The sequence below is a fragment of the Venturia canescens genome, chromosome 10 (assembly GCF_019457755.1).
Source record: "Venturia canescens isolate UGA chromosome 10, ASM1945775v1, whole genome shotgun sequence".
Taxonomy (NCBI): Eukaryota; Metazoa; Arthropoda; class Insecta; order Hymenoptera; family Ichneumonidae; genus Venturia; species Venturia canescens.
The window spans coordinates 4654139-4681331 of record NC_057430.1 but is presented as its reverse complement, the minus strand read 5'-3'; the positions used below and the strand labels follow the sequence as shown (position 1 = coordinate 4681331).

Below are 27193 nucleotides of genomic sequence, written 5' to 3'. Positions count from 1 at the left end.
TTAGAATTTTTAGGATTTCATAGAAAAAATGAAATAGATCTTAATTGATTGCCTTAAACGTTGGCACCTACCAACCGGAATTCAATCCACCCAGGAATCTTAAGGCAGAACGAACCCGAACTGCCCCCGCCCTCCTGGCATGAAGGGAAGGATTCCCCCAAGAATCTTGTGACCGAACGGAGCCGAACGGTCACCGCCCTCTTGGCAGGAGAAGGATGTGGCAGGAGATCTGGCAGAAATCTTGGTCCAGAACGAAATCGAACTGTCCCCGCCCTTCTGGTCAGATCGGTGCCCCAGAGTGGAAATCTTGAACCCAAACGGAGCCGAATGGGGCCTGCCCTTCCAAACTGAGTCGGTGGTGATCTACGTTTTGCAAAGCGGATTCTGAGTTGCGAAGTCAGAATCGGCTGGTGTATTGCGTAAGCGGATCTGAGTTGCTCAATCTACAGATCTGCGTGCGTAAGCAAGTCAAGCGTGATGAGGGCAAGACTGGCTGACGAGACTCGGTCTCGATGCCTTTTTATACTCGGCTGATACAACAACGCGAAATAATCATAATAAATTTGCGGGCTTCGTGATATTTCTGATTTGCTCGCTTATGCGTGTTAAAATTTTTAATTGGCCAATTTTACCTTCGGTGTGCTCTATTATTGGTTGCTTAATTGCGACCAATCGTAAATTTTTATTTTAATGAACTGCGCTTGTGCGACCCTCACAATCGCCAATCGAGACTGAGTAATTTTCTTATTTGTCATTTGAGAAATTCGCCTATTGGCTGGATTTTTTGATTGGCTCTTGCGAGCCTGGTCGCAGCAGCGCGCGAAACCTGTTTGAATTCAAATTAATCGCTTTGAAATGATTTGATCAATTTTTCTTGTGTTTTGAAATGAATTTGCTCTGAAGTTGCCACTAATTGATTCGCACAAATATTTCTTTACATCTCCGTTTTTTGTTGTTAACGGGAAATGAATTTCTTAATGAAAATTATTGAAAATTGGTTTTTCTGGTGATCTACGTGGCGCGGGTCGATAAGCGAGCCCGTATGCTGGCGCCTCTCTTTGAGTGATACGCGTATCGCTAATTGCCGTCGGTACGGCCGCATGCTCTATTGTCTAGTGCGTCTCACATTATGTTTTGAATTTTTTTCACTCGTCATCCGATGTACTCGTCACTTTTGCATTTATTTGACCACGTTTTGTTCCTTCGAACCAAACGTTTTTCACGCATTACCATGATTTAACAGATTCATTTTTTTATTCATTGCGTTTGAAATGGTTTTTTTTTATAACCTTTAGTAATGAATTGCTCATTTGAAGCAAGTTTCGAGAGAACAGATCGAACAACTTCTTATAAATCATCGTGCATTCGTGTTTTGAACTACATGAGTGTCACATAGGGTTTTGCATTATCTCTCACAAGATGTTTCGGGATACGGGTATACGTTTGACATAGATAAAAACTGTCCACAATCTCATGTCTCCCCATGGAAAAAAATGCTCTCACATTATCCTGCTTTTCGCATGCTATATCATCAAAGATAAATATTGAGTTTGGTCGAGCTTCACTGGGGGCCACAACTTGTTCATGCTCGTTAAATGGGAAGAATTCCACTCCATTCACGGGTTTGAGCATTTGCTCGAGAAGTCGATATTTCGGCTGTTTCAACGATTTCGAGTAGAGATAAATGTTCTCGAATCTCAAACCGTTTGGATGTATCAAGAGCGTAAGTAGAGCATTCGTTTTTCCACAATTCGATGGTCCACAAAACACGGCACGAATGCTACTAGGTAGTATGTTCCCATGACGCTTCACTTTCTTTGCATCACCTACGAGTTCATCGAAATTTATTACGGGAAGTTGACCACCTTGTTTCTTCATCTTCATCGCGCATGCTACTGATTGAAAAAATCATATAAATGCGACTTTATAATATAATACTGATCAGTCGTATTGCGACCACCGCATGGTAATGATTGTGCATGGCAAAGGTCTTGTCAACAGTCTAATTAACAATCTCCCGGTGGAATTGCATCTACCAGGCTATCAATATTGTGGACCTGGCACAAAATTGGCCAAACGTCTTGCTCGTGGTGATCCAGGTATAAATCCGCTGGACGCAGCTTGCAAACAGCACCATATGATACGTAGTGATGATTCTCGTAAAGTCGTAATGTCTGCACTGAAAGGTGCGCGAGCTGGTGTAAAGGGCGTTAAAGTACGCACGCCTAGGATTCTACCTGTTCCTCAAAAAACCGGCGGTTTATTACCCTTCCTCGTACCCATCTTTGCCGGTCTTAGCGCTGTTGGAGCATTGTCGGGTGGCAGTGCTGCAATAGTCAAAGCTGTAAATGCTGCTCAAGCGGCTAAAAAGGAATTGGACGAACGTAAGCGTCACAATCGAACACTCGAGGCCATCGCTTTGGGTAAAGGTTTACACTTGAAACCATACAAACAGGGTTTGGGTCTTTACCTCGGGTCAAAAAACGTATAATCACGCTACCACATCAACCACTCACCGACATCGATCTGCTAAAATATGCGGGAGCCATGAAAATTCGTAACTTTCGCGGTGTTTTCATGCGTGACACTTTACCTGCGGACGGACCACTCGAGCAAGAATCAGCAATCGTTAATTTGGATGATAATGTGGGACCTGGTACACACTGGGTTGCTTATAAAAAATCTGGCCGAGGAATCACATACTTTAACAGCTTTGGCAATCTTCCACCTCCACCCGAACTCATGAAATACTTTAATGTTGGTAGCGTGAAATATAATTACAAAAAATATCAAGAATATGACACAATAATATGTGGACATTTATGTTTAAAATTTTTGTGTAATCAACTGAATCGGCGAGACAATTATAAACTATATAAATAAAGACTATGGAGCTATGTGTTTAGTTCTAAAGTTGCGAGCATCATGGATGATAGTTTAACCATTACCATCACTGGCACATCCTCCATACTCGAAGCACAATTTTTTCCACCCATCGAACTATCGCCCGACAAAAATTATACTCTTGGACTCGTCGAGCTGCTCACGTTCAATTCAATTCCAAATATTGACATTGGTTGCAATGAATTTCATGTTGGAACGCAAGTGTTGACCATTCCAACGGGCAGCTATGAAATTGAAGATATTGAAAAATATTTGAAAGCTCAGTTGACAAACATACAAATTCAGCTTAAGCCGAATAATTATACGCTACGTAGTGAAATTGAGTGTAATCAATCGATTGATTTTACATCGAACAATTCTATTGGACCTCTTTTGGGTTTTACATCGGGTCGATTGAAACCCAATAAAAGACACGTGTCTGATTTGCCGGTATCCATTATCAAAGTGAACGCCATCCGAGTTGAGTGTAACATAACAACTGGTGCATACATCAACGGACGAAAAGTTCACACAATTCATGAATTTTTTCCATCTGTACCGGCTGGCTATAAAATCATCGAAGTACCATCGAGTGTCATTTATCTACCAATCACAAATCGGCGAATTGACAATATACAACTTCGTATTGTTGATCAGGACGGAGATTTAATAAATTTTCGCGGCGAAGTAATTACCATACGACTTCATATAAAATCTCGATGGGGATAATTTACAATCACCGTATTGGCAATATTAATAAGCCAACATGGGATTACGAAACCACCAGTCATCGAGCGACGCTGAAAGCGTTAACACCTCAAAACCTTCTACCATTAAAGAGTTTGGGTCTCAAAATTCGTGGAGTTGCCGTGTGAGAAAATATATGTTGTGCATTTGCTGCTTGCAATGGAGGAAGAAATCATAAACATCCAAACACCCGTCATGTTTGACGAATCCATCATACATTATGAGGTTCATGCTCATCAACCATACGCATCGTCAACATACAACAATAGTGATGAAATACGTATTTCAATCCAAAATCAAGATTTATCAATTTTACCGAGCAAAAGTTCAATTCACATTTGCGGTAAACTGACAAAGGCGGATGGTACAGTGTTAGCTGCAACGAGCCTCGTCAACAATGCCATTTGTCATTTATTCGAGGAGGTACGTTATGAACTTAACGCAGTTGAAATCGATCGTAATAAAAATGTGGGAATCACATCTCTCATCAAAGGATATACATCTCATTCGTCGGCGAGAAGTGCAATGCTTGAGAACACCGGTTGGCTCGATGTTGAGGAGACTCAACAAATTGTAGACGTAGCAGGCAACTTTGACGTATGCATACCACTGAGCATGCTGCTGGGATTTGCTGAAGATTATCGAAAAGTGGTGGTGAATGCAAAACATGAATTGATCTTGACTAGATCACGTTCCGATGATAATGCAATAGTTCAAGCAGCCGCTGAAGATTATAAAATTACACTACGAAAAATTGAATGGCTCATTCCATACGTCACCGTGGCAGATAAACGGAAAATTCAACTGTTGAAATTCATCGCCAAAGATACTCCAATTCCAATGAGTTTTCGTGCGTGGGAATTGTATGAATATCCAATGTTACCAGCGACATCGAAACACGTGTGGTCTGTCAAGACATCCACACAGCTGGAAAAACCTCGATATGTGATCCTGGCATTCCAAACAGGACGAAAGAGTGTTAAAAGGCAAAATGCGAGCAATTTTGATCATTGCAATGTTACCGATGTAAAATTATACTTAAATTCACAATGTTATCCCTATGGTAACATGAATTTGAATATACCGCAAAATCAGTATGCAGTACTATACGATATGTATACAAACTTTCAACCGATGTACTACAATAAGGAGGCCGAACCGTGGCTTACAAAAACAGATTTTCTCAAATATGCTCCTCACATTGTGGTTGACTGCTCGAAGCAGAACGATTCTTTCAAGTCTGGGCCTGTTGATGTACGCCTTGAATATGAAACAAGCACAAATATTCCTGTTCAAACATGCGCATACTGTCTCATTCTACACGATCGCATCGTTGAATACAATCCTGTGAGTGGTGGGGTGAAAAAATTGGTATAAAGTCATGGTGATGATTTTACTAATCGTCAGTCGAGATGGACTTTATCGTTGATCTCCAGGGTTTCAAGGGCTCACGCAATGAATTTATCCCGAAAGAAATATCAATTATTCGAGCCAACGACAAAATTTATAAACCTCTAACGCTGTTCTTCAAATCACCATATACTTGGGACGCGTTACCCGGTCGATATAAAATAACAAACAAATGGTTGGAACGAAATGTTCACGGGATTTCATGGGACTATGAGGGTCTACCATACACAACAGCGAAAATAATCATTCAAACAATCTTACAACGAGCTCGTGCTATATACGTGAAAAGATGTGAAAAGTCTTTGTGGCTGAAGAATTTCTTGGATCTGTCATCGGAAATTATCGATATGGAGACTCTGGACTGCCCATCGTTGCAGAAGTTGCCGAAAAGTCGCCTCGATTGTCCTCACCATCATCACAACAATCCGAAATACAATTGTGCGAATGCGAATGTGAAATCGCTCAGAAGTTGGTTATATGTATATCTAGCATTGTGTGAACGAGGAATTTTCAAATAAACAAAACATTTTTGTTACGATGATACTTTTTTCCATATTTTTATTATAAACTCTCCTCCTTCTCCTCCTCCTCCTCCAATCAGTCTACAATATTTCATATTATTATTACTATTATTAGTATGATTTTTCAATATTGATCACAATTATAGATTTTTTTCTCTTCACGAAGATTTTGGAATATGTTTGAACAAAATTTTACTCCACTTGTCGGCAAACGTTTCCATGTAGAGTTCTCTCGCTTGAGCCGCCTCCAACAGCTTTTTGAATTCATCCTCGTCTTGGTCGAAAGCCTCGGAAAGTCTCCCCAGTAGAAAAACCATGATTTGACCTCCGATGTTGGCGATGTATCGTTTTCCAAATTTCGTTTTCACCGATCGAATATGATGAATTGGATGATCAGTCCCGACCTCAAGTTCAATCAGCTTCTTCGTTGGTATGTTGTTTTCCAGCGTGGCAACTTTGTTCAAAGATGTAAACTCCATTTTTGAAGAGTGATTTTTTTTCTCGTCTGCTCTCGAACTAATGCAGCAGCTGACTGACGACGACGTTGCTCTCGATTTCTCTTGAATTTTTAGGGTTATTCCCTCTCTACCTCATGCATGTCCTCCCTCTCCCGACATTTTCTACAATTTTTCCGTAGAGGGGCCGGAGCATCAATGTGATCTTCCATCGAAGACGTATTCCAATGATCATGGCATCGACGCAACGATTGAATTTCAACGTCGGATTTGTAGTAATATGGAAAACGCTCCCACAAAACATCCGTAAAGTCACTGAAATATTTCTTGAACGTTGATGGCGATATAATGAGGAGTTCTTCCGCCGTCATTTCACGAGGGCTCCGTATACAATAAATTGCATAAATATTCACTAGTTGTTCCATGATCCAACATTTTTCACACTCTCGACGTATTGGTCCTAGAGCATCAATATGAGTCGACATCCACGGTGGATTAAAATGATCGTGACAATATTGATAAGACTGAACTTCACTATCACTCTTTAAATGTTCAGGTAATCGATCCCATAGCGATGGAATGAATTTACCATAATATTTTATGAGCAGAATCTTAGGAATTGATTCGAGTTCATTTTTAGTCAGCATCTTGTTCTTTCAACGGATGGATCGCATACATACTCGCACATCTATCCATCTTGAGAATACTTTTCATACTGAAGTCTTGAAAAAAACAACAAAATGTCGAAAAAATCTTGAGACCTCTTATAGAATTATTGTAGAATAATTTTGCTTTTGAGCTGCAGACCCTTTCCTATCCGACCCGCATATGAGCGATGACGAATCAATGGCATTTCAAACTGAATGTTTTCATCTCGACATACACCCAGAGTTCAAAACTCTTACAAGGAAACATAGGGAGGTCGACCCCTCCGATTTTGATCTAATTTATATATGTTGTAGTACATTGAAAACTAAGAGACACGTATTTTTTCTTATCGGCCCATAAACGGTTTAACGGGGTGAAAACAACCCCCGAAGATGGGCACCTCACGGGGTGGTTTCTCAGTTTTGCATATAAGCGCTTTATGTATTCGAATGAAACCAACGCTAAAATATTTATATTGATAAATCATCGAAAACGCGCCCAAGACTTTTTAGGGGAAAGGGTTTTTAAGGGGTGAACAACCTCTAATTCGAAAATTTTATTCTGTACCATAAAAACTGTTCTTCCGATTCGAACGGTACCAATTGCATTTTGTAGAGGTCGAAAAATTAGTCGATACGTGTTTCGGGGTTTTTCGGAAAAATTCGCTTTTAAGGGGGTAAATCACCCCTTTCGTCGTAATACCTTATATCATTATAAAAACATTTTTATTCTCAATTATATTGTTGCACGGTAGCACAACCACTTATATATATTATTGGAATGTCTTCAAACTCGAATATAAGTTTACCTTTGACCATATTTCTACGCGAGATCATCCCCGTATCGATAATTTCAACATCGCCCCTTTGTGAGTTACGATTTAATTATTATGAAGGAAATAAAGCATAGATTTAAATGTGATAAGCTATAGACCATAGAATGTTGTACATTCGAAAGGAATTCCTGCCGCAGAGCCCCGTTCAGAAAAATATAGAAAATTAGATTTAATTATAAAATATAGTATGGATATCCATATTAAATGATGTGAACACTCCATGCTACGCTCTGTAAATTTATATAAAGAGGATGTATCAGTCGGTTATCGCAACCGTGAGTGCGAGAGAGATAGCTGCAAATTTCGAAATCGAAATTCTTTGACACAGTTTGACCGATTAAAAAAAGGCTCTGTCAGTCGATTTTTGCCATCGTTCTGCGTAGGCTGACAGAGCCTTTTTTTAATCGATCAAACCGTGTCAGAGAATTTCAATTTCAAAAATTCCAAGTGAGGTTAGCTGACTGATCCATACTCTTAAATAATACATCAGAGTACAACGGAATAAAAATATCACGGCCTTGATATCCAGCGCCGATTACCAAACTCCAAAGTGTCTTGATCGTGATTTTATCGTGATATGACTATTATTCGGAAGATAGATATGTGCGTAGTTATAGTTGTGCGTAGGTTGTAGCCTTGTGCCATCTGTCTCCTTGTTTATCGTTCTGCCAAGCGTGCTTATCTGGCCTGGGTGTTGCGTATATTTTCATATTCCTCAAAGCAATTTTTGGAGACAAATATCAGTTCGTCACGGGATATTCAAGTGAAATATACACCGCTATTGCACGCGTAATACAAAATGATTGTAAATCCATTAACCCTCCGCGGTTACCAGGGGTCAGGACGACCCCAAGGCCGACTTCAAACTAGATTTAGTATAAGTTATTAGCGCCCGAGGAGGCTGGCCTGCCCTCTAACGGTACTTTGGGGTTCCCTCTGTAAGAAGGTACTAGGGCCAGTTAAATCCCGATAACAGTTACTTCGTATCAGTCATCCCAAAAAGACCGTACGCGAGCTGGGGTCGATGTGACCCTCCCTGTGACCACTGCGAAATTATTTTGCAAAAAGTGTCATTTTTTTCTCTACTTTTTCTGCGTGGGATTACTTCTCGTAATGTAAGTATGACTATATGAATCGTTAAAAAATTTTTTAATCATTATAATATACTCTAAGTTGAAAAATACTCCAATTTTTAGATGGCGTATAATTTACGGAGTCGCCCGTTCCGCGATGCACTTTTCGAACATGATGAGAGCTCAAACGATTTTGGTGGTCCTGTTTCGGAAAACGCAATGGATCATGTTTCTGAAGAATCCGAAGGAAGTGAATTCACAGATGAAATGGATGATTCAGACATCGAAAACGCTTCTCAATCGAAACGTGCAAAGCAGTCTCGCGTTCAAGGCCGACCGCCGTCTGTTATCAGGGGGGCTAACGGATTTGTGTGGCACAAGCAACATGACAACAGACGCTGAGGTATACAAACGACTCCCAATGTATTCCTTCTATAGAAATGACCCTTCGTTGTAACGCCGCCTGTTGTAACGCACATACCTGGCCCGGCAGGCGAAGCAAAGAATTGCCGAACCTTGAGCGAATTCTGGAACGTTTTGTTTACAAGCGAACTATTCGAAATCATCGTTGAATGCACGAACTTGAAAATCGAAGAGACTTGTCTTGAGATAATCGCTAAAAACAAAGAGTTGCAGACGTATCATCATCACACCAACGTCGATGAGATGAGGGCATTCGTCGTAATTCTGTATTATGCAGGATTATGGAAATCGAAACACGTTAATACACATGAACTATGGAGCAAAGAAAACGGTTCAACATTTTACCGTTGTGTCATGTCGAGAGCAAGATTTATGTTTCTTGCTTCGTGTCTACGATTTGACGAAAAACGTACCTGAAAAGCTGAAGATCGATTATCCCCTATTCGAAAAGTATGGAATATCTTCATTGGCAATTGTACGAAAAATTATACGCCTCATCAGCATTGCACAGTAGACGAGCAGTTACTGAGTTTTCGGGGACGATGTATATTCCGGATGTACATAAAATCGAAACCGGACAAATATGGACTCAAAATCATCACACGCTTGCACGTCTTACTTGGTGCGTTTTCTTTTAGTGATTTAGAAGCATGATTTTTTTATAAACTGAATTGCCCATTCACTTTCTGTTCTCATTTCAGATATATGGTATTCCATATTTGGGGAAAACTGGAACCGTGGTGAGAAACGAGCCAGTATCGGAATACTACTTCCGTAAAGTTACGACCCCCATTCACAGAACAAATCGGACCGTAACCTGTGATAATTGGTTCACTTCCATTCCTATGCTGCAACGTATGCTGGAACCTCCGTTCAAAATGAAAATCACTGGTACGATCCGGAAAAACAAGCGTGAGATTCCGTTGGAAATGAAGGTTGCTGCCAAAACACCGCCGGCTACAGTTTTCGCCTTCTCAGGCAACATTTCATTGCTATCACACACGCCAAAAAAAATAAAATCGTGTTGCTTTCTTCTTCGTATATTCAAACAACGACGATAACCAATGGAAAGCCGGAAACAATCGAATTTTATAACAAAACGAAGGGAGGAACGGATTGTTTCGATAAGCTGTGCCATTCCTACACGACCTCCAGGGCAACTAAGAGATGGCCAATGAGGTTTTTCTTTGGTATACTAGACCAAGCGATCGTGAACAGTCGGATTTTGTATAATTGTCGATGCGTCAATACCAACGACGAAAAAAACGCCCTCACTGCGAAACATTGCCTGAAACAAATCGTGTTTCACCTGGTCGAGCCTCACCTGAAAAACCGAAGCAACGTAGAGGACCTCCGAATTGACCTCAAACGAGGAATCGGCGGAATTCTTGGCTCTGTGGAGCCTTTACAACAATCGCAAGAGCGGCAATATTCAATGAAAAGGCTCCGGTGCAGATTGTGCACACGTCACGAAGACCGAAAAACTCAACAGCTGTGCTCCTCATGCTGTCGCTCCATGTGCGACAAGCACAGAATGTTTATATGTGTCGACTGTGGTGGGGAAAACTAAATAGTGTATTTTTAACAATAATATATCATTTTTCAAACTAATCATTCATCATTATCGTGTTACAACACTTTTTTGATGAATACCATTACTGCACGGACTATAAAAACTAATAATAATCTGAAAACTATATTAACGTATTATGATGGTAGTTGAATATGTATTTTTGAGTTTGAACACATTCCAATAATATATATAAGTGGTTGTGCTACCGTACAACAATATAATTAAGAATAAAAATGTTTTTATAATGATATAAGGTATTACGACGAAAGGGGTGATTTACCCCCTTAAAAGCGAATTTTTCCGAAAAACCCCGAAACACGTATCGACTAATTTTTCGACCTCTACAAAATGCAGTTGGTACCGTTCGAATCCGAAGAATAGTTTTTATGGTACATAATAAAATTTTCGAATTAGAGGTTGTTCACCCCTTAAACACCCTTTCCCCTAAAAAGTCTTGGGCGCGTTTTCGATGATTTATCAATATAAATATTTTAGCGTTGGTTTCATTCGAATACATAAAGCGCTTATATGCAAAACTGAGAAACCACCCCGTGAGGTGCCCATCTTCGGGGGTTGTTTTCACCCCGTTAAACCGTTTATGGGCCGATAAGGAAAAATACGTGTCTCTTAGTTTTCGATGTACTACAACATATATAAATTAGATCAAAATCGGAGAGGTCGACCTCCCTATGTTTCCTTGTTAGAGAATATTTTTTTCTCGTTCACTCCGTCTCTCTCATGCTTTTGCTCTCTACGGTCATTCTATCTCTCTCACACCTCTCTCTCCAACGGCAGACCCTTCGTTATGCCCCCCCCCCTCCCCACCCTTATCTGCATCCGAGGCGAAGACAAATCCGTAACGCACTGGTCATAAATTAACACGATTTTTCTCATTCCATCTCTCTCACACTCACTATCGGCTTTATCTCTCCTTCTTTTTCAAGGGCCGCGAGAATGTGTGCGACACACACACACACGGCTCTATGGCGCGCGGCTTCCCCCTTCGCTGCCCCCCTCTGGCCCTGGCGCTTCCCCGCACACTGCTCCCCCCTCGCCGCAATTTGAGCCAGAACTGGCATAGCCTTACTACTCATGTGATCTGAGACTTTCCTTATTTTCCTGCCCTAGGTGTGTAATATACTATTTTGCCATAATCTTGTGTTCTTATAAGTGTGAAATATGTTTAGAGGGGCGTTAAAGAAATTTTTCTTCAGGAATTATCGAGACTACAGTGACAGCGAGCGTTCTCGGGATCGAGCTCTCGCTTCGCCGCTGGCGTCACTAGCATGCAGGCCTCGGAATTTGGGAAATGTGAGACAATGGGCAATCCGTGTTCTAGTTCTCACGTTACTGCGGGTGTCTACTGGACAAGAAATTCGAGTACGATCGACGCGAAGTGTGGCGCATGCCCACGGCGCATCTTCATGGATCTTCATATTGATTATCTAGTCTTTGATCCGGTCGTTCAGCGTGCTGACGTGCTCTCTTTTATCAAGAAACTCGGTAGAGTCTCGGGACAAGTACATTGACAGCTCTGTCGTCTGCTGGCCCAAGGCACTTGCCGAGACTATACTTTCTCAAATAAAACGATTCGCGGTAGTAGGGGTAAAATTGACAAGTGACCATGTTGAATTACGAAGCTCAGAAGCCATTTCGCAATTTGAAAATGGAAGTTTAAGCCAATTAAAAATTCTTTTCCGATTGCGCCCAAAATCGGTATGATTGGTGGTGTAATTGCTGAGAAAAAACTTTGCACGGGCTCAAGATTACGCAAAAGTTACTAATACATCACAGGTTTGACATATGGGTCATTCCATACCAACCCGATCAATCCGTGACCCCGACTATTTTTGATTTTGCTGAAAAGTTTCTATTATTTTGTACCTACAGAAAAAAGTCGTTTCTAATTTTTTCAGATTTTTTCCTCAACTCATCTGATCACAATATTTTTTTCAAAATTTCGTACAATTTTTTGTGAACGCCCATAATTTCTTCAATAAGAGAGATATCGAAATAGAATAGTAGGTCATTTTTTTCGTCTTGAGTTGTAGTTTTATGGAAAAAATACAAAAAAAAAATAACAAAATGAATTTTTATATTTTTTTTTAGTATTTTTCAATCTTGGACCGTTTTGATTTTTGTCAAAAAATTCACCACGTTTTATAGACCTTTTTATACATGCAGAAAAATTTTTAGCTTGTGATATTTATAACTTGTTAATTTTTTTTCTATTTTCTACCACGTGTCGAGCGAAAAAGCGTTGTTTCCTCCTTGAATGGATACCGCAAGTAGAGTGATTTGATTCAAAATTATTGCAATTGTATATGTTAATCGGTTTGAACACATTTAAATAGCTACGTATACTACTGGGGCAACGTTTCCGGACAAAAATCCAAAAAAGTTAAATGAAATTTTAACAGGGCAAGTAATTTTTTTTTATTCTTAATTCATTAGAATTTCATCACATTATTATCCAACATTTTTTTAACCTGAAATATTTACTCTCGGTGTTGATCCGGATTTTTTTTTGTGAACTATAGAGACGAGCTAGAATATCTAAAGTAAAAGAAGATTCATTTTTATATTTGAATTTTTCATTGATAAATATCTTGAAACCTTATTGATAAAATCTGGGAGAAAAGTCTGATAAAATTTTAATGAATTGGAAAAGAACAAAAAAAATTTCTTTTTCGTCAAAAGTTCATAAAAAGAACCCCATCGTTTTCGAGTTACGACATTCGATGTACTTGAGGTTCTACTTAAAAAATAATGAAGGAAGAAATTTATAAAAAAAAATATTTAAAAAATTCCAATGCATATAACAATTATAAACGCAACTTTTTTTATTTTTGGAATGTTCTGTGAAATCTAATAGTTTTGGTGATATGCGACAGTTTTGAAAATTTGTCTTCTTTTTATAAAAACGTGATAATTCTGCAAAAAATGATTGCATTAAAATTTTTCCAATTACAAAATTGAAGCTAAGAACCTTCGAGGACTCGTTCGCAGAATTGAGGACAAAAAATTGTTTCTAGAAAGGAAATAAAAAGGGTAAAAAAATGGACGTTTTTGAAATGATGTAATAACCACAAAAAAGGACGTAGGCGTAGAGAAAATAAAAAAAAAAAATGAAGCGGAATGTCTCTTCTCTATTACTTGCGTTGTCCATTCAAGGAGAAAAAACGCTTTTTTGCTTGACACGAGGGAAAAATAGAACAAAAAGTAACAAGTTATGAATATCACAGGCTAAAAATTTTTCTGCATGTGTGAAAAGATCTATTAAAACGTGGTGAATTTTTTGAAAAAAATCAAAACTGTCCAAGTTTGAAAAAAAAATATTTTTGGTTAAAAACTGAAAAAAAGTATAAAAATTTATTTTGTTATTTTTTTCATAAAACTACAACTCAAGACGAAAAAAATGACCTACTATTCTATTTCAATATCTCTGTTATTGAAGAAGTTATGAGCGTTCACAAAAAAATTGTACGAAATTTTGACAAATTTATTGTGATCAGAAGAGTTGGGGAAAAAATCTAAAAAAATTAGAAACGACTTCTTTCAGTAGTCACAAAATAATAGAACATTTTCAGCAAAATCAAAAATGATCGGGGTCATGGATTGGTTGGTTTAGTATGGAATGACCCATATATGTATTATAATGAGTTAAAATTGAACCAGATATGTGATGGCACCGTGAGAGAGAAAACGTCAGGTAACGATGAAGAATTCCTCTCGAGAAAGATATTTCCGAGTCAAATGCGAGCGTTACTTCATTTTTTTAAATTTTATTTTGAATATAGTACTTTTTTATACGAGCAAGCGACAGCGAATGTGAAAGAAAAGAAGATTGAGATGAGTCAAAGCATCGTTGTAAATATCTGAATCCATCGCAAGGGAAGGCCTAGGCCGGTCGTCAAGGTCGTCAATATTGCCATCGTCGTACGTCGTACTTTCGAGCAAGGGTCGCTAGCTCGGAGCCCGGAGCTGTCTCAGCTCGCGATGCGTCATCAAGCATCGGAAATCATCGGAATATCCCGGCTGTCATCGTCCGTCGTCGATCGTTCAACCGAAATTCGAAATTGAGCGAAATTAAAACCTTCGAGAAAAATTTAAATTCCCGCGAGTAAGCGAAGGGTGGGGGAAGCTAACATCAGAAAACTATAAGAACGCGATCCTATAATTGCTCGTTGACTTTCGTTCTGGAGCACAACGTGACCTGACGTATTCTTTCGAGCCATCGCCAACCCGTCAAGAACTCGACATCATCGGAATATTGGGGAAAAACTCCGTGGTCTTTTCGTATTTTGGTTTCGTTTTTTTCGTATCACAAAGAGCGCTCGAATTCTTGTGACTTGATTATTGTATCGATTATAAGAGCGATATTGTTCCGGGGTAACGTTGGCATTCGAGAGAAAATAGTTTAATCGTTTTGCGCGGTAAAAGATCAATCGCGGTTCGCGTTGTTTATTCGAGAATTGCCGAGAGGAATTCATTTTTCTTGTTCCGCGAAGTCCTTAGGTTAAGAAATCTGACGGTTTAAATTCGGTGTTAATAATAAATATTCTGTCACCAAGTATCGACTTGAAGCCATTAAAACCAAAACTATTGTAAACCTAAGTTTCCGGAAACTATTTTTAAACGAAAATTGTCAATCAGTTGTTTTCTTTTGTTTTCTTAAATTAAATAAATTACTCTTGTTATTCCGGAATATTGAGTTTTGCATGTGAATTACTTTTGTCTCTGTTTTGACCTTACCCCTCCACCACCTCGTTATTCCTACAGCTACGACCGGGAAAACCCTAAGATCTCCTTCTCGAAAAATTTCAGATAATAATTTATTCGGGGAATGCTCGAACTGGCGCCCAGGAATTCTCGAAATTGAGGCATTTTTGCGACTAGTGGGAAAAGTCGTTACAGTATACAGATTCGACGTAGTTAGTGATAGTGGTGTTCTTGCCTCGACGCATCCTGATTGGCTCACTAATCCAGGCTCCTTACAGCTGATTGACTGCGCTCAGACTTGCTGAACGTATAATCATAAAATTTATCTACATGTACCGTGTACAACTATCTGTCAGTGTTCGATGGTATGAGTGAACGAGTGACGACAGCGATTTGAATAATAAAATTTTGGGGAAACAGTGCGAGACTTGTCAATTGGATTGGATGTTCTAAAATGACTATAAAATGTGCTGTGTGAGTTTTGTGAAAACAGTGCGGGTGAAAACAGTTAGTTTACTCTCATGTCAATTGGTTTATCAAACACTTTGACTCTACATTTATTGTGACATAATTTTTTCGCAATCTCTGTTCTTATTCTTTTGAATTTTCAGTCAGAGTTGCGAGATAAAAAACATTCATTTATTATAACCTCATACGTTCTTTCCGAACAGAAATTTTATGTCGTGTAATTATATCAAAGAAAAAACACGCGTAATAGATTGTATGCAAACGAATTCAAATAAATTTTGAAAAACTTTTATCTAGTAAAGGTGTCTAATCCCATGTGTTCAGGAATTAGCGAGGTTTCGGTGCCGGCGAACGCTCTCGGGATCGAGCGCTCGCCCCACCGCGGGCGTCGCTAGCTCGCGGGCTCGGGAATTCGGGAAACGAGAGACAATGGGCTTTTCGTGCTCTAGTTCTCACGCTCTCGCGGGGGGTCAGCACGTACTGGACACGCATTTCGGGCACGATCGACGCGACGTGTGGCGCATGCCCACGGCGCGTCTTCATCGATCTCCATATTGATTGATTAGTCTTTGATCCGGTCGTACAGCGTGCTGACGTGCTCCGTGTTCTTCATCTTTACCTTTTGGCAATATTTCACACATTTCGGGCGCTACTCTAAAAATATTGTGCTCAACGCATTCGGGATATTCTCTGCTACAAGTTGACACGTTTTACCGGACCTACAACCGCGGGATTCCTCATATATTTCGGGATTATCTTTCGGGCAAGCGCGAGCACGCGTCGGCTATCCTTACGGCATCGTCGAACGTGCGTTCGACGACGACGACCGGGTCACTTCTCACGTGTTCCATCTCACCGGGCCAATATTTCGGGCCTATCATTCATTGTCGGGACATTCCTTTATTGTTACTTTACCATCGACATCAAATAAAGCACCACCTTGTTACACGTTTTACGCCGACCTGCATTGCGTCATTTATTTTCCCACCAACACCAGATCTTCCCGCAACACCATGTATTCATAGTCATAGTTTTTGCTTCCTCATAGAGGATGCTATGTGATGATAAAAATGTTTTTTTTCTAGTTTTCAATGTCAATGTGCTCAAAATGTCCCAAAACATCGAAAAATCATATGTAGAAATAATGTCCGGATGTGTGCGTTGCGCGTGCGCGCGCGCGCGTGTGTGTGTGTGTGTGTGTGTGTATGTGTGTGTGTGTATGTCATGTCGCTGCAAAATCGAGACGCTCATAACTCGACAACGATTTGAGATCAGAGCTACCGTTTTACACAGATATTAATCTATACAAGCTCTTTATTCTGTGCTAATTTTGTCAAAATTTGTAAAAAAATACGAATCCTACGACGTTTTCAAATTTTCATAAAAAGTGTGTCGACGCTCTAACTTCCGAAAATTTTAAGATTTATTACCAATCTTTTTTTTATAAATCGATTATCATAATAGGAAGATTGGTATTGCATTTAGGAAATATCGGTTGAGCGGTTTTAATTTTATGATTTTTTGAATTTTACAAAAACATGAGTTTTTCAAAAAATCGTCTAACCGCTTTTTTGGAAATTTTTTGTAAGATATCGTGTATAATTCTGTACTTCCTCTATACTTTCCAGCAAAGATGTCGGAATGGTTTAATTTAAATGTAAATAGAAAACGATGAAAATTGAAAGTTGCAAACTGTTTTTTCTGATGGCTCGTCATTCAAATTTTTTTAAGGATTTAAGCAAATAGATAAATTTATCTTCGTAAAAGAAGGTAGAGAAAATACATTATTTCCTTGTATACAAAAAAAATGCTGAAAATTAAAATTTGCAAATTGCTTCCTCAAGATGGTCAAGATGCACGATGCTCAAAGCTTACTCAATGAGGTGCTATATTTTTTATTTATCATCCTCTCACTAAACAAGCACCCCAAACAAACCGACACAATTATTAAAAAAAAAATGTTGATGAAAACGAGACTTAAAAACCGACTTGTATTAAAAAACTGACTGCGAATTTGAGCCATAAATAGATTGTGAGTAACCACATACTTTTTTGTTATTTTTAAAATATCAAAAAAGTTTGCGTTTCCAATAAAATGACGTGAAATTCATAATGTATTAATATTATGTTAAAAAAAAGCAAAGATTCGAGAAGTTGTAAAGATTAACATCTCTTGAAAACAGAAGCTTGGAAACAAAGTTATATGTGTTTCAATTTTACAGTACACGAATAAACACAAACATACACAAAGCAAAACATGTCTCATAAATATTATTTTGTTTAATTGTAACACATTTTAAGCACGTTCACATTGAACCAGAAAATATTGAACAATATAAAAATTAAAATTATAGTAATCGTATTTGTATAATACCAAGTATGGTATTTTTTTCAATTTTGCTTTACAGCTTTTAGAAATCATATCTTCTCACACATATTGTTATAAATGCTTATTGGTACTTATTGGAGATGTTCATAGTTATCATGATCATATTTGGCTAAAAACCAACTAAAATGTAAAGTAATATTATAACGATATTTTTATAAATAATTTTTCGTAAAAAACCTTTTCAAAATTGAATTATAAATACAAATTTAGAAAAAACTTTCTAAATATATATCATCTATATTTTTGAAATTTGGAAAAGTTAAAAGTCCATAAATGAGTTAAAATTTTATTCAAAAAAAATTAAAAGTAACAAATTGCTTTCTCAAGCTTTTAGAACAATGCTCAAAGCTTCCTCTATGAGGAAGCCAAAATTAAAAATACAGCACCTCAAAAAGTAAACTTTGAGCATCGTGCACCTTGAGCACCGTGCATCTTGAGCACCGTGCATCTTGACCATCTCAAGAGAGCAATCTGTAAATTTCTATTTTCAGCATTTTTTTATAATTATTTGGCTTTCGCCATTACAAACCACAGCTTTACGAGATCAATTTAATCGGAATTTATCGTCAAAGTTACTTATGAACGGTTTTCTTTCTTGAACATCAAAATTTTCTGGAATCATATATGAAATAGTTTATTCTTCTTCATAGTCATACCTCGTGGGACAGAAAGTGTTGTGCAAGCTTCAATAGGCGATACCAATAATTGCATTGCTGTTTGTGATGGTGAGTTGTCTCTTCCACCACGTTCCCAACTCTCAAATCCTCTTGTGATACTCGTATACTTGCTGCATAGCGTTTTCTTCACCATATAACAGCGTGGCATTTTTACCCGTCGTTTTGTTTGAGAGCGCGAATCGGTCACGATTCTTGTTGGTGAAAACTATTACCTAAACTATTCCAACTAGAATTAGCCAAAATTTTCCATTTTTAATTTACGTATTCAGACTAGTTGACGACAAATTTTTCGTTAAATCAGTTATTTCAATAAAAATTGTAACATCGATATTTTTCAAGAGTAAACAATCGACGTAAAGTCGATTACAAAGTAAAAAAATCGAGAGTAAAACCATCATAAACTTATTTTATCACTAAATCTTATAATTTTGAAACTTTCAGTACGAATTATTTCCTCTTGTGAAACTGTATTGGGTCTACTATGCGGAATTAACCTCTTTTAGTCAATTGGGAAACTTATTTAACAGATTCTACAAATTTCGAATTCCTTCATCTTTAAGAAACGTAAACAAAATGCACAATTCATTGCAAGAGCCCGGAATGACACTCGCACTCTTAGAACTACTTTTATTGTTTTCGCATACGCATTTGCTCAACAGTCTAAATTCTTGCGCCATAATTTACTAATATCGGAAGCATCGATAGAGAATTGATAGCCAAAATTCGTCAGTCTTTTGCTAATCTTCGGTCTAAGCGGAGCGCTCCACATATAATTACCATGAGTCTGAGTCTTGTTCCAAGTTCTTACAAGATAGTTAATCGTTACGCGTCTTCGAATCTTCGCGATCTCGTATGACTACTCGAGGGTTAATGAGGCACTCAGGTGGAGCGTTTCTTTACTTCTTGGAGGCAAATAAGAACTCATTAATCGATTACACGGCAGTAAAAAAAAAAGTTGATTGTGCGGCTATGCTTTTCCTACGTATTTTGAGCTGCTGAATCGATATTCGAGATTAGAATTCAGCTATTATGTACCATTTTTGCGATAACTTCAAAAGATGATGTAAATGAGCCATTATTCTCATTTGGCATCAACTAGATCGCTTTGGGAGGGTCCGTAGGCTTAATATACTCACATATTCATATCAGGCCATAAGCACCAATGCTCAAGGAACTAAAGAGCACGGATCCAGGACCTGCAGAAACCGATTATTGGGCGAAAATTACGAAAAAAACGTATTTTTCAACGCTCACACGTTAAAAATACCTCTAAGCTTCTATAAATTTTTTCACCGTCCTATAATATACTTTCAAAGCCCGATATTACTCCACCAATAACATTCTAAAATATCTGGAATCGCTTAAAAATATCTATGACTTTTTGCTATAACCCACCTTTTTTTCTTCAAACGACCAATCTAATGCATTTCTTTTGTGTTTTATGCCTTTCCTGGGCGTTAGAAGTTCAGCTAGGTCGGTTCCACCACAATGTAGGAATCTACCTTATCGACCGTCGGTAAAGTAGATTCTCTGCTCGAACCCAAACGTTGGTGAAAAAGGATGACCATCCTAATCCAAACAAACCCAAACGTCGGTAAAAAAGAATGAATACCACAACCCAAACAAACCCAATCAATCGGTAATAAAAATGGCTGCTCTAACCTGAAAAACCCAAACAATCGGTAAAGAGGATGACCATTCTAACCCAAAGAAACCCAAACGTTCGGTACTAAAAATGTCTGCTCTAACCCAAACAGCCGGTAATAAAAATCGCTGCTCTAAGCCAAACAAACCCAAACAGTCGTTGAGGCAGTTTCCCCAAACCCGAACAGTCATTAAGGCAGTTTTCCCAAACAGTCGTTAAGGAAGTTTTCCCAAACCCAAACAAACCGAAACAGACCCAAACACACTCGCGAAACCGCTTCGAAGTGTGCCGAGGGATAGCCGCTGGCAGCTATCAGGATGATCAACTGTCCTGAGTTTCTACTTGCCGTGTCTAATAAGACTGCTTCGAAGGGCGTCAGGATAGTAGCAGACAGCTATCAGGATGGCCAACTGTCAGGATGGCGGGAGTTACTACTTGCCGCCGCTACGGCAGATTCAAACCGAGTGCTCAAACGTAAAAACAGTCGGTAATGCCGATTCTCAAACGCGCGTGCGCCTCTGGATAGACGGCGGTACTGCATTATCGGCAAACCCATAGGATTCGGTTCCCCTGCTCTAACCCAAACGGTCAGTAATAAAAATGGCCGCTCTAACCCAAACGCGTCCAAACGAATCGATGTAAGGCCCGCTCGCTTCCGGCCGTAGAATGGCCGACTGCATTGTCAAGATAGTCTGCTCCACCCGTCGGTAAAACATTCCGCGGCGGGAGATTTTAACATGTAGTTTCGGCCGGCGATTTGAATTGCGTAGTTTTGGCAAGAAGATTCAAACGCAGTATTTTTGGCGGGAGATTTGAACTCTGTAGTTTTGGTGGGGAGAATCGAACGCTATATTTTTGGCGGGACATTTGAACTCTATAGTTTTAGCGAGGAATTTGAACTGCGTATTTTTGGGGGGAGATTTGAACTTTGTAGTTTTGGCGGAGAGATTCAAACTCGGTTTTTTTGACGGGAAATTCAAATGTTTCGGCGGGAAACCGAACTGCCGGTAACTAAAAGTTTTATGGCGGGAGATTCGAACGCGGTCTTTTGGAGGGGGATTCGAATGTCACAGTTTTGGTGGGAGATTCATACGCTGCAGTTTTGGCGGGAGATTCAAATGTTTTGGCGGGCGTCCAAACTATCAGTAACCAACATTTTTTTCACGATATCGAAACAACCCCAGATTGTTGGTAACTGATGAATGTGTGGACACACTGTATACAAACGAGTCTAAACAAGTCGAGAATGAAAGTGCGCGGGCCTACGGACAACCTTAGCTGTGAGAAACAGTTAACTATCGGAATAGTCAGAGTTGACTATAGGAATACGCAGCTGTCACCAACCCGTGTGCGTTCTGCCCTACCACCGTTGGTTAGTCGATGCCTCTAGGGGATACCCCGAATCCCTCGGGGATATCCCGGTGACGCTAGTGGCGGCTCGGGTATATTAGACGGACGCTGAGACATCAGACTATTCTGAACAAAGTAGATCTCTCTCTCTCTATCTCTCTCTCTCTCTCTCTCTCTCTCTCTCTCTCTCTCTCTCTCTCTCTCTCTCTCTCTCTCTCTCTAGGCCGAGATCCTGATTCTTTTGAAATTGCGCGCCTCAAAATAGCCGGCTATCAGGATGGACAACTATGAGGATAAATGAAGTTAGGATAGTGAGCTGTCACAATAGTTGAGGTTAAGATAGTCAGCTTTCACGATAGTTGAGTTTAGGATAGTCAGCTGTCACAATAGTTGAGGTTAGGATAGTCAGCTTTCACGATAGTTCAGGTTAGGATAGCCAACTGTCAGGATAGATGAGGTTGGCATAGGCAAGAGCGGGAAATTCGAAGTGCAGGCCTTGGGGATAGCCGACCAGTAGCGATCAGGATAGTCAACTGTCAGGAAAGTTCAGTTTAGAATAGCCACGAGCGGGAAATTCAAAGTGCAGGCCTTGGGATAACCAACTATTTGTCGTTAACGGCCCACCAAACGAACCCAGGGCAGAATCTCATTCGTGGACAGCGGAGACATGAACCAACGTTGAAGTCGGAATGATTGACCGTCGGAATAGTTGGAGTCACATACTAAGGTGTGGTGGGGATTCGGATAGTCGGCTATCGGAATACTCAGCTATCAAGAATGTCACGTCGTTACGATAGATTTTCACGGGAATACTAATGCAGATTCCATGCCCCCCCCCCCCCCCCCCTCCACAAATACCCGATAGAGCTAACTGTGGAGACGCTCCCGCGGAGAACACTGCAGTTTTGGCGGGAGATTCAAACGCTAAAAGTATTGGCGATAGATGACGCGAGCGCAGCGATCAGGATGGTTTACATAAAAATAACCAGGATAGTTGGGCGAGGATAGTTAAGAAAGTTGAGGTTAGAATAGCTTTCTCAATAGTCAGCAAAGCCAACCATCTGGATAGTCAGCGATCAGAATAGCCAACTATCAGAATAGTCAGCTATCAAGATGGCCAACTATTGAGATAGTCAGCGATCAAGATGGCCGACTAACCCTAATGATCAGGATATTAAGGGATGAAGATAGAAAAGCAACTTTCGCCAATGGCCTACCGAAGGAACCCAGAGCTGAATCCTATTGGTGGACAGCGAACCCAGGGCAGAATCCCATTGGTGGACGGCGATCATAGAGCAAAATCCCATTGGTGGACCATCAGAATAGTTGCAGTCACATACAAACGAGTCCAAACGAGTCCAAAGCAGAGCGGGGGATTGCGAACCTCGAGAACAAGATAGTCAACTCTCAGAATAAACATCATCCAATGACCTTGTTGAGAGATTGGTGGGAGATTTTGACGGGAGATTCGAACAAGCGTGCTCCTCCTGATAGTCGACTAACCTAACGTTGGTTTTCCCCATCCTTAACGTAAACGCGGTTCAACAAATTGGTGGTAAAACGCGAACCTATCGTTGTAAGTCGACGGGGGAAAATGCGGAATAGTGTTCGGTGGAAGATTCAAACACTGTAGTTTTGACGGGCTATCTAACTAACAGATAGTTGAGGTTAGGATAGTGTCGGGGCCGCTTTTGACGCGGGTAGTTTCACTAATGGACTGTAGTGCCGTATCGATATCAGCTAACCCTCTCCTCCTCTCTTATATACTGAGCAAGCATACGAGAGATATCCGGAGGAAGAAATTCTTTTAAGGTTTCCCGGGAGGCAACATCATCGCAATGCGGGTAATTTCCAGACCTGCCGTGGTTTGAACATATAGATATCGTCACGGTGCCAGCACTGCTATCCGGATAGTTGAGGTTAGAATAGTCACGTTGATTCGAGATACATTGTTCACCCTGTGAGTCAAGGAGACTATAGGGAAGGAGTCAAATCTCCGTATTGGGCGCCTGTTAGAAAAACGTCCGTGAAAATGTCGGGAACCCGGGTTCGAGGAACAGCCACTCGCGTCACATTGTCGTTTGTGTACGGATATATATAGTAATAAAATCAATGTCGTTGGTGAAACTGACCGCCATAGCGGCGGAATCGTGGATTTAAAGAGCTTTCGCGCCTGTCAAAAATTGTTGAATCAACGATTATGAGTGCTCGTTATCGAAAATACTAATATTTATTGTAATAATATTTTCCAGCAACGTAAAACCCTGTGCTTTACACATTCAAAGTATCAGCTGATCTCCCCTCGTATGTCGCGCTGCTAAGAAAACCATAGCATCCGAGAAATTGCCGTTTCACATACTCATGTCGAAAGAAATTTTTTCTGTCACAAATTTTTTTTGCATGATATTTATGAATATTTTAAAATTATATTGATAACTATAGCTTTTATGACCACAGTTACTATTTCATAAAACCTTAACATATCAAGCGGCTCGGATATAAGCCAGTAGCATGTTCTGCCGTACGGGATATCATTTAGCTTATGTAGTGTAATGGTTCGATGACAGGCTCATATTCATGGATTCCGCGGTTCAAATCCTCTTTTGTTTTATTTTTCAAGTAAAACTTCTATAGGCGCGCTGGGCTTGGGGGGGTGAACTGATGAAAATCTGGTTACGGAAGTGTGTAACGGAAGTGCTACGAAAAGTGTGAATGCGCATGCGCATGTACATTTTCGTTCTCTCTCACGCTCATTGCCATGGGCTCGTGTGATTGGGCGAGACGAACGATAATTGAGAGAGATATACGTTGGTAGAGAGAAATACCTAATACACCGTATAGGCCCATCGTCCCCACTCTTACATTTAGTCTTGAGCCCTGACTTGGAAGTATTGTACGAGCAAGAGAGAGAGAGAGTGATGCGCACGCACATTTTCTTTCTCTCTTTCTTTCATTTACGCAGTGTTAGTCCGTTAGCCTATTTACACGACCATTGATAGAAGCCCTATAGGAGCAAGTAACAGAAATTTCGTGCGTATGTTTTCTTTCTCTTTTTTTTCTCACTACCAGTTCATGAAATATATACATCTCAGTAAAGCGTATGTGAGTTTTGAGTTCAGTAGCTTCCAACGAACGATATGAAAGCCAAGCACGAAACAATAAAAATAAGTGATTTTATAAAAAATTTTAAATTACAATAATTGTAACACTGTTTTACTGGAGAAAATAATCCTCTACGAAAAACCATAAGAATTTCTTGTTTTTTATATACATATTCAAGTACACAGCTACTGAATATAATGTTATATGTCGAGTTCTTTGAATTTCAACCCATAAATGACGTGACGGCTGTTGCTGCAGTACGACACACACCGATAATTCATGACGTATCATTCAACTTGATTGTTTTATACTGGATTTTTGAAGAATCTCAAAATAAAATAGCACTGTTTCTTTGTAAAAAAAAGTTTGAACTTTACGAAAAAAATATTCTAAAATATTTAAAAAATGGTACATTAGGAGAAAAAACAATTTTAAAGTTATAATTGCTTTTTCAGAATTTATCTGATGCCTGAAAATATTAAAAATATTTTTATCGAAAAGCTGAGGTTTTTTCACATAAAAATGACTACGTTTAGTGTTCCGAAAAATAATTCAGGGCTTCGATATTTTCAACACGAGAAGTTATCAATTGCAAATTTTCAAACCTTTATAACTTAGAAACGGCTAGACAAAAAAAATTGAAAAACATCATAAAAGCTCACAGTGACACGTACTTTTGAAAAGCAATGATCATTTAGCATAATTCAGATCCTCTAGCACAAATTAATTCCATAATTGGTGGAATGACCCATACATCTGTACGTTGCGAAAAAGTTTTACTTCAGATGTGTGGTCTAATGCACACTCACTTTTTTTTCATCATAGATAGTTATTGATCTTTGACTATAGCAGAAATTTTAAAAAATCAATTGATTTTGTTGAATTATGTTTTTTTTTTTATTCATTCATATAAAAAATGACTGCAATATGTTAATTTATTTGAACAGCAATAGCCACTATGTCAGTGTATTCCTTTTTAACAAAGATAGGTTAGACCCACAAAAACTATCAACAGTGTCAGATGGCATCAACGCATGCGCGTGATAACGTGTACATAATGCGCAAGCGTTGACCCGTACAGTACCTACAACAGCGCCGCTCTAGAGGAACCCTCTTTCCCGACACTTTTACAGACGTGTCGAGATTGGACTCCTTCCCTATAGTCTCCTTGCTCTGAGTGGTATGCAAGCAGACTCTTTTCCGTGTTAGGATGCGTGTAGGAATAGCTAACTGCCAGGATAGCCAACTGTCAGGATAGCCGACTGTCAGGACAGCCAACTATCAGGATAGCTGAGTGTTGGCCGAATACACCCGATATTTCAATTCGTGGCAGGAAAGCTTGCGGACTAACGTTGAAGTTAACTATCGCAATAGTTGAAGTTGACTATCAGAATAGTTGGAGTTAATTATTGGAATGGTTAAAGTTAACTATCGGAATAGTTGTAATTAACTATCGGAATAGTTGTAATTAACTATCGGAATAGTTGTAATTAACTATCGGAATAGTCGAAATTAAAAACGGATCCCAGCCAGTGAGAAACGAATGCCCAGCCAGCTGGAAAAGATAAGAGATGCTGTTAAACGCAAGTATATGATTCAGATGGCGGATAAACAATCGAGGGAGAAAACTCTCACCGAAACTTTCAAACCTATCGTCGAGCCGCTCGAACGTTTTGTTAATGCAAGTAAGAAGCCTAAGACTAATGAGATGGAAAATTCCTTCAAAACTGCCTACTACGATACAGAAGAATGGCCAGAGCCGACTCCCGCGGAAGAATGGTCGAAGCCGATTCCGACAGAAGAATGGTCGGAGCAGACTTCCACAGAAAAATGGCGCAAAAAAACTCCCGCAGTCGATGCGCTCCCGCTCCATCGACTCGAGAGTCCTGCGGCTGAATATTGGCCTAAGCTCAGCCCACACAGTTCTGCTAATCCATGCGGGCATAGTTCTGCAGCAGCTGATCCTCGCGACGAATATTATGACGTGCCGGAGGATGAGGAAGAAGTACCGGCGGTCAGCAAATATCTTCACATGCTCACCACGAACAGGAAGAAGCATCTCGACACGACTTACAGAGTTCGAAAACTACCGGACGGTGGATCAATGATCGAAGACTCATCAATTCGTTTTGAGAAGGGGAGCGTCATCGTGGGTGACGAGAAATATCGATCAAGCATCGGCTTGTTCGAACTGCTCTTCCGAAAGGAGCCGGATTCTCGTCTCGTCAGCGCGGAGGATTAGAACACCTACGGAACGATTCTGCAAAGCACC

The 27193-nt window shown here is 39.6% G+C and overlaps 1 protein-coding gene across 7 annotated transcripts in view; it reads right to left on the bottom strand.

The window, feature by feature from the left end:
- Window positions 1-27193, bottom strand: part of LOC122416908 (uncharacterized) — a 210762-nt gene that overhangs the window by 118961 nt on the left and 64608 nt on the right. For 3 of the 7 annotated variants that reach the window (XM_043430056.1, XM_043430057.1, XM_043430055.1), the window contains exon 2: window positions 18804-19041. In XM_043430056.1, coding sequence (XP_043285991.1) covers window positions 18804-18972 — 169 coding nt within the window. In that variant the 5' untranslated portion in view covers window positions 18973-19041. Of the gene's footprint in view, window positions 1-18803; window positions 19985-27193 lie in introns of those variants that run through there. The other 4 variants (XM_043430058.1, XM_043430051.1, XM_043430054.1 and 1 more) reach the window with 3 other exon arrangements.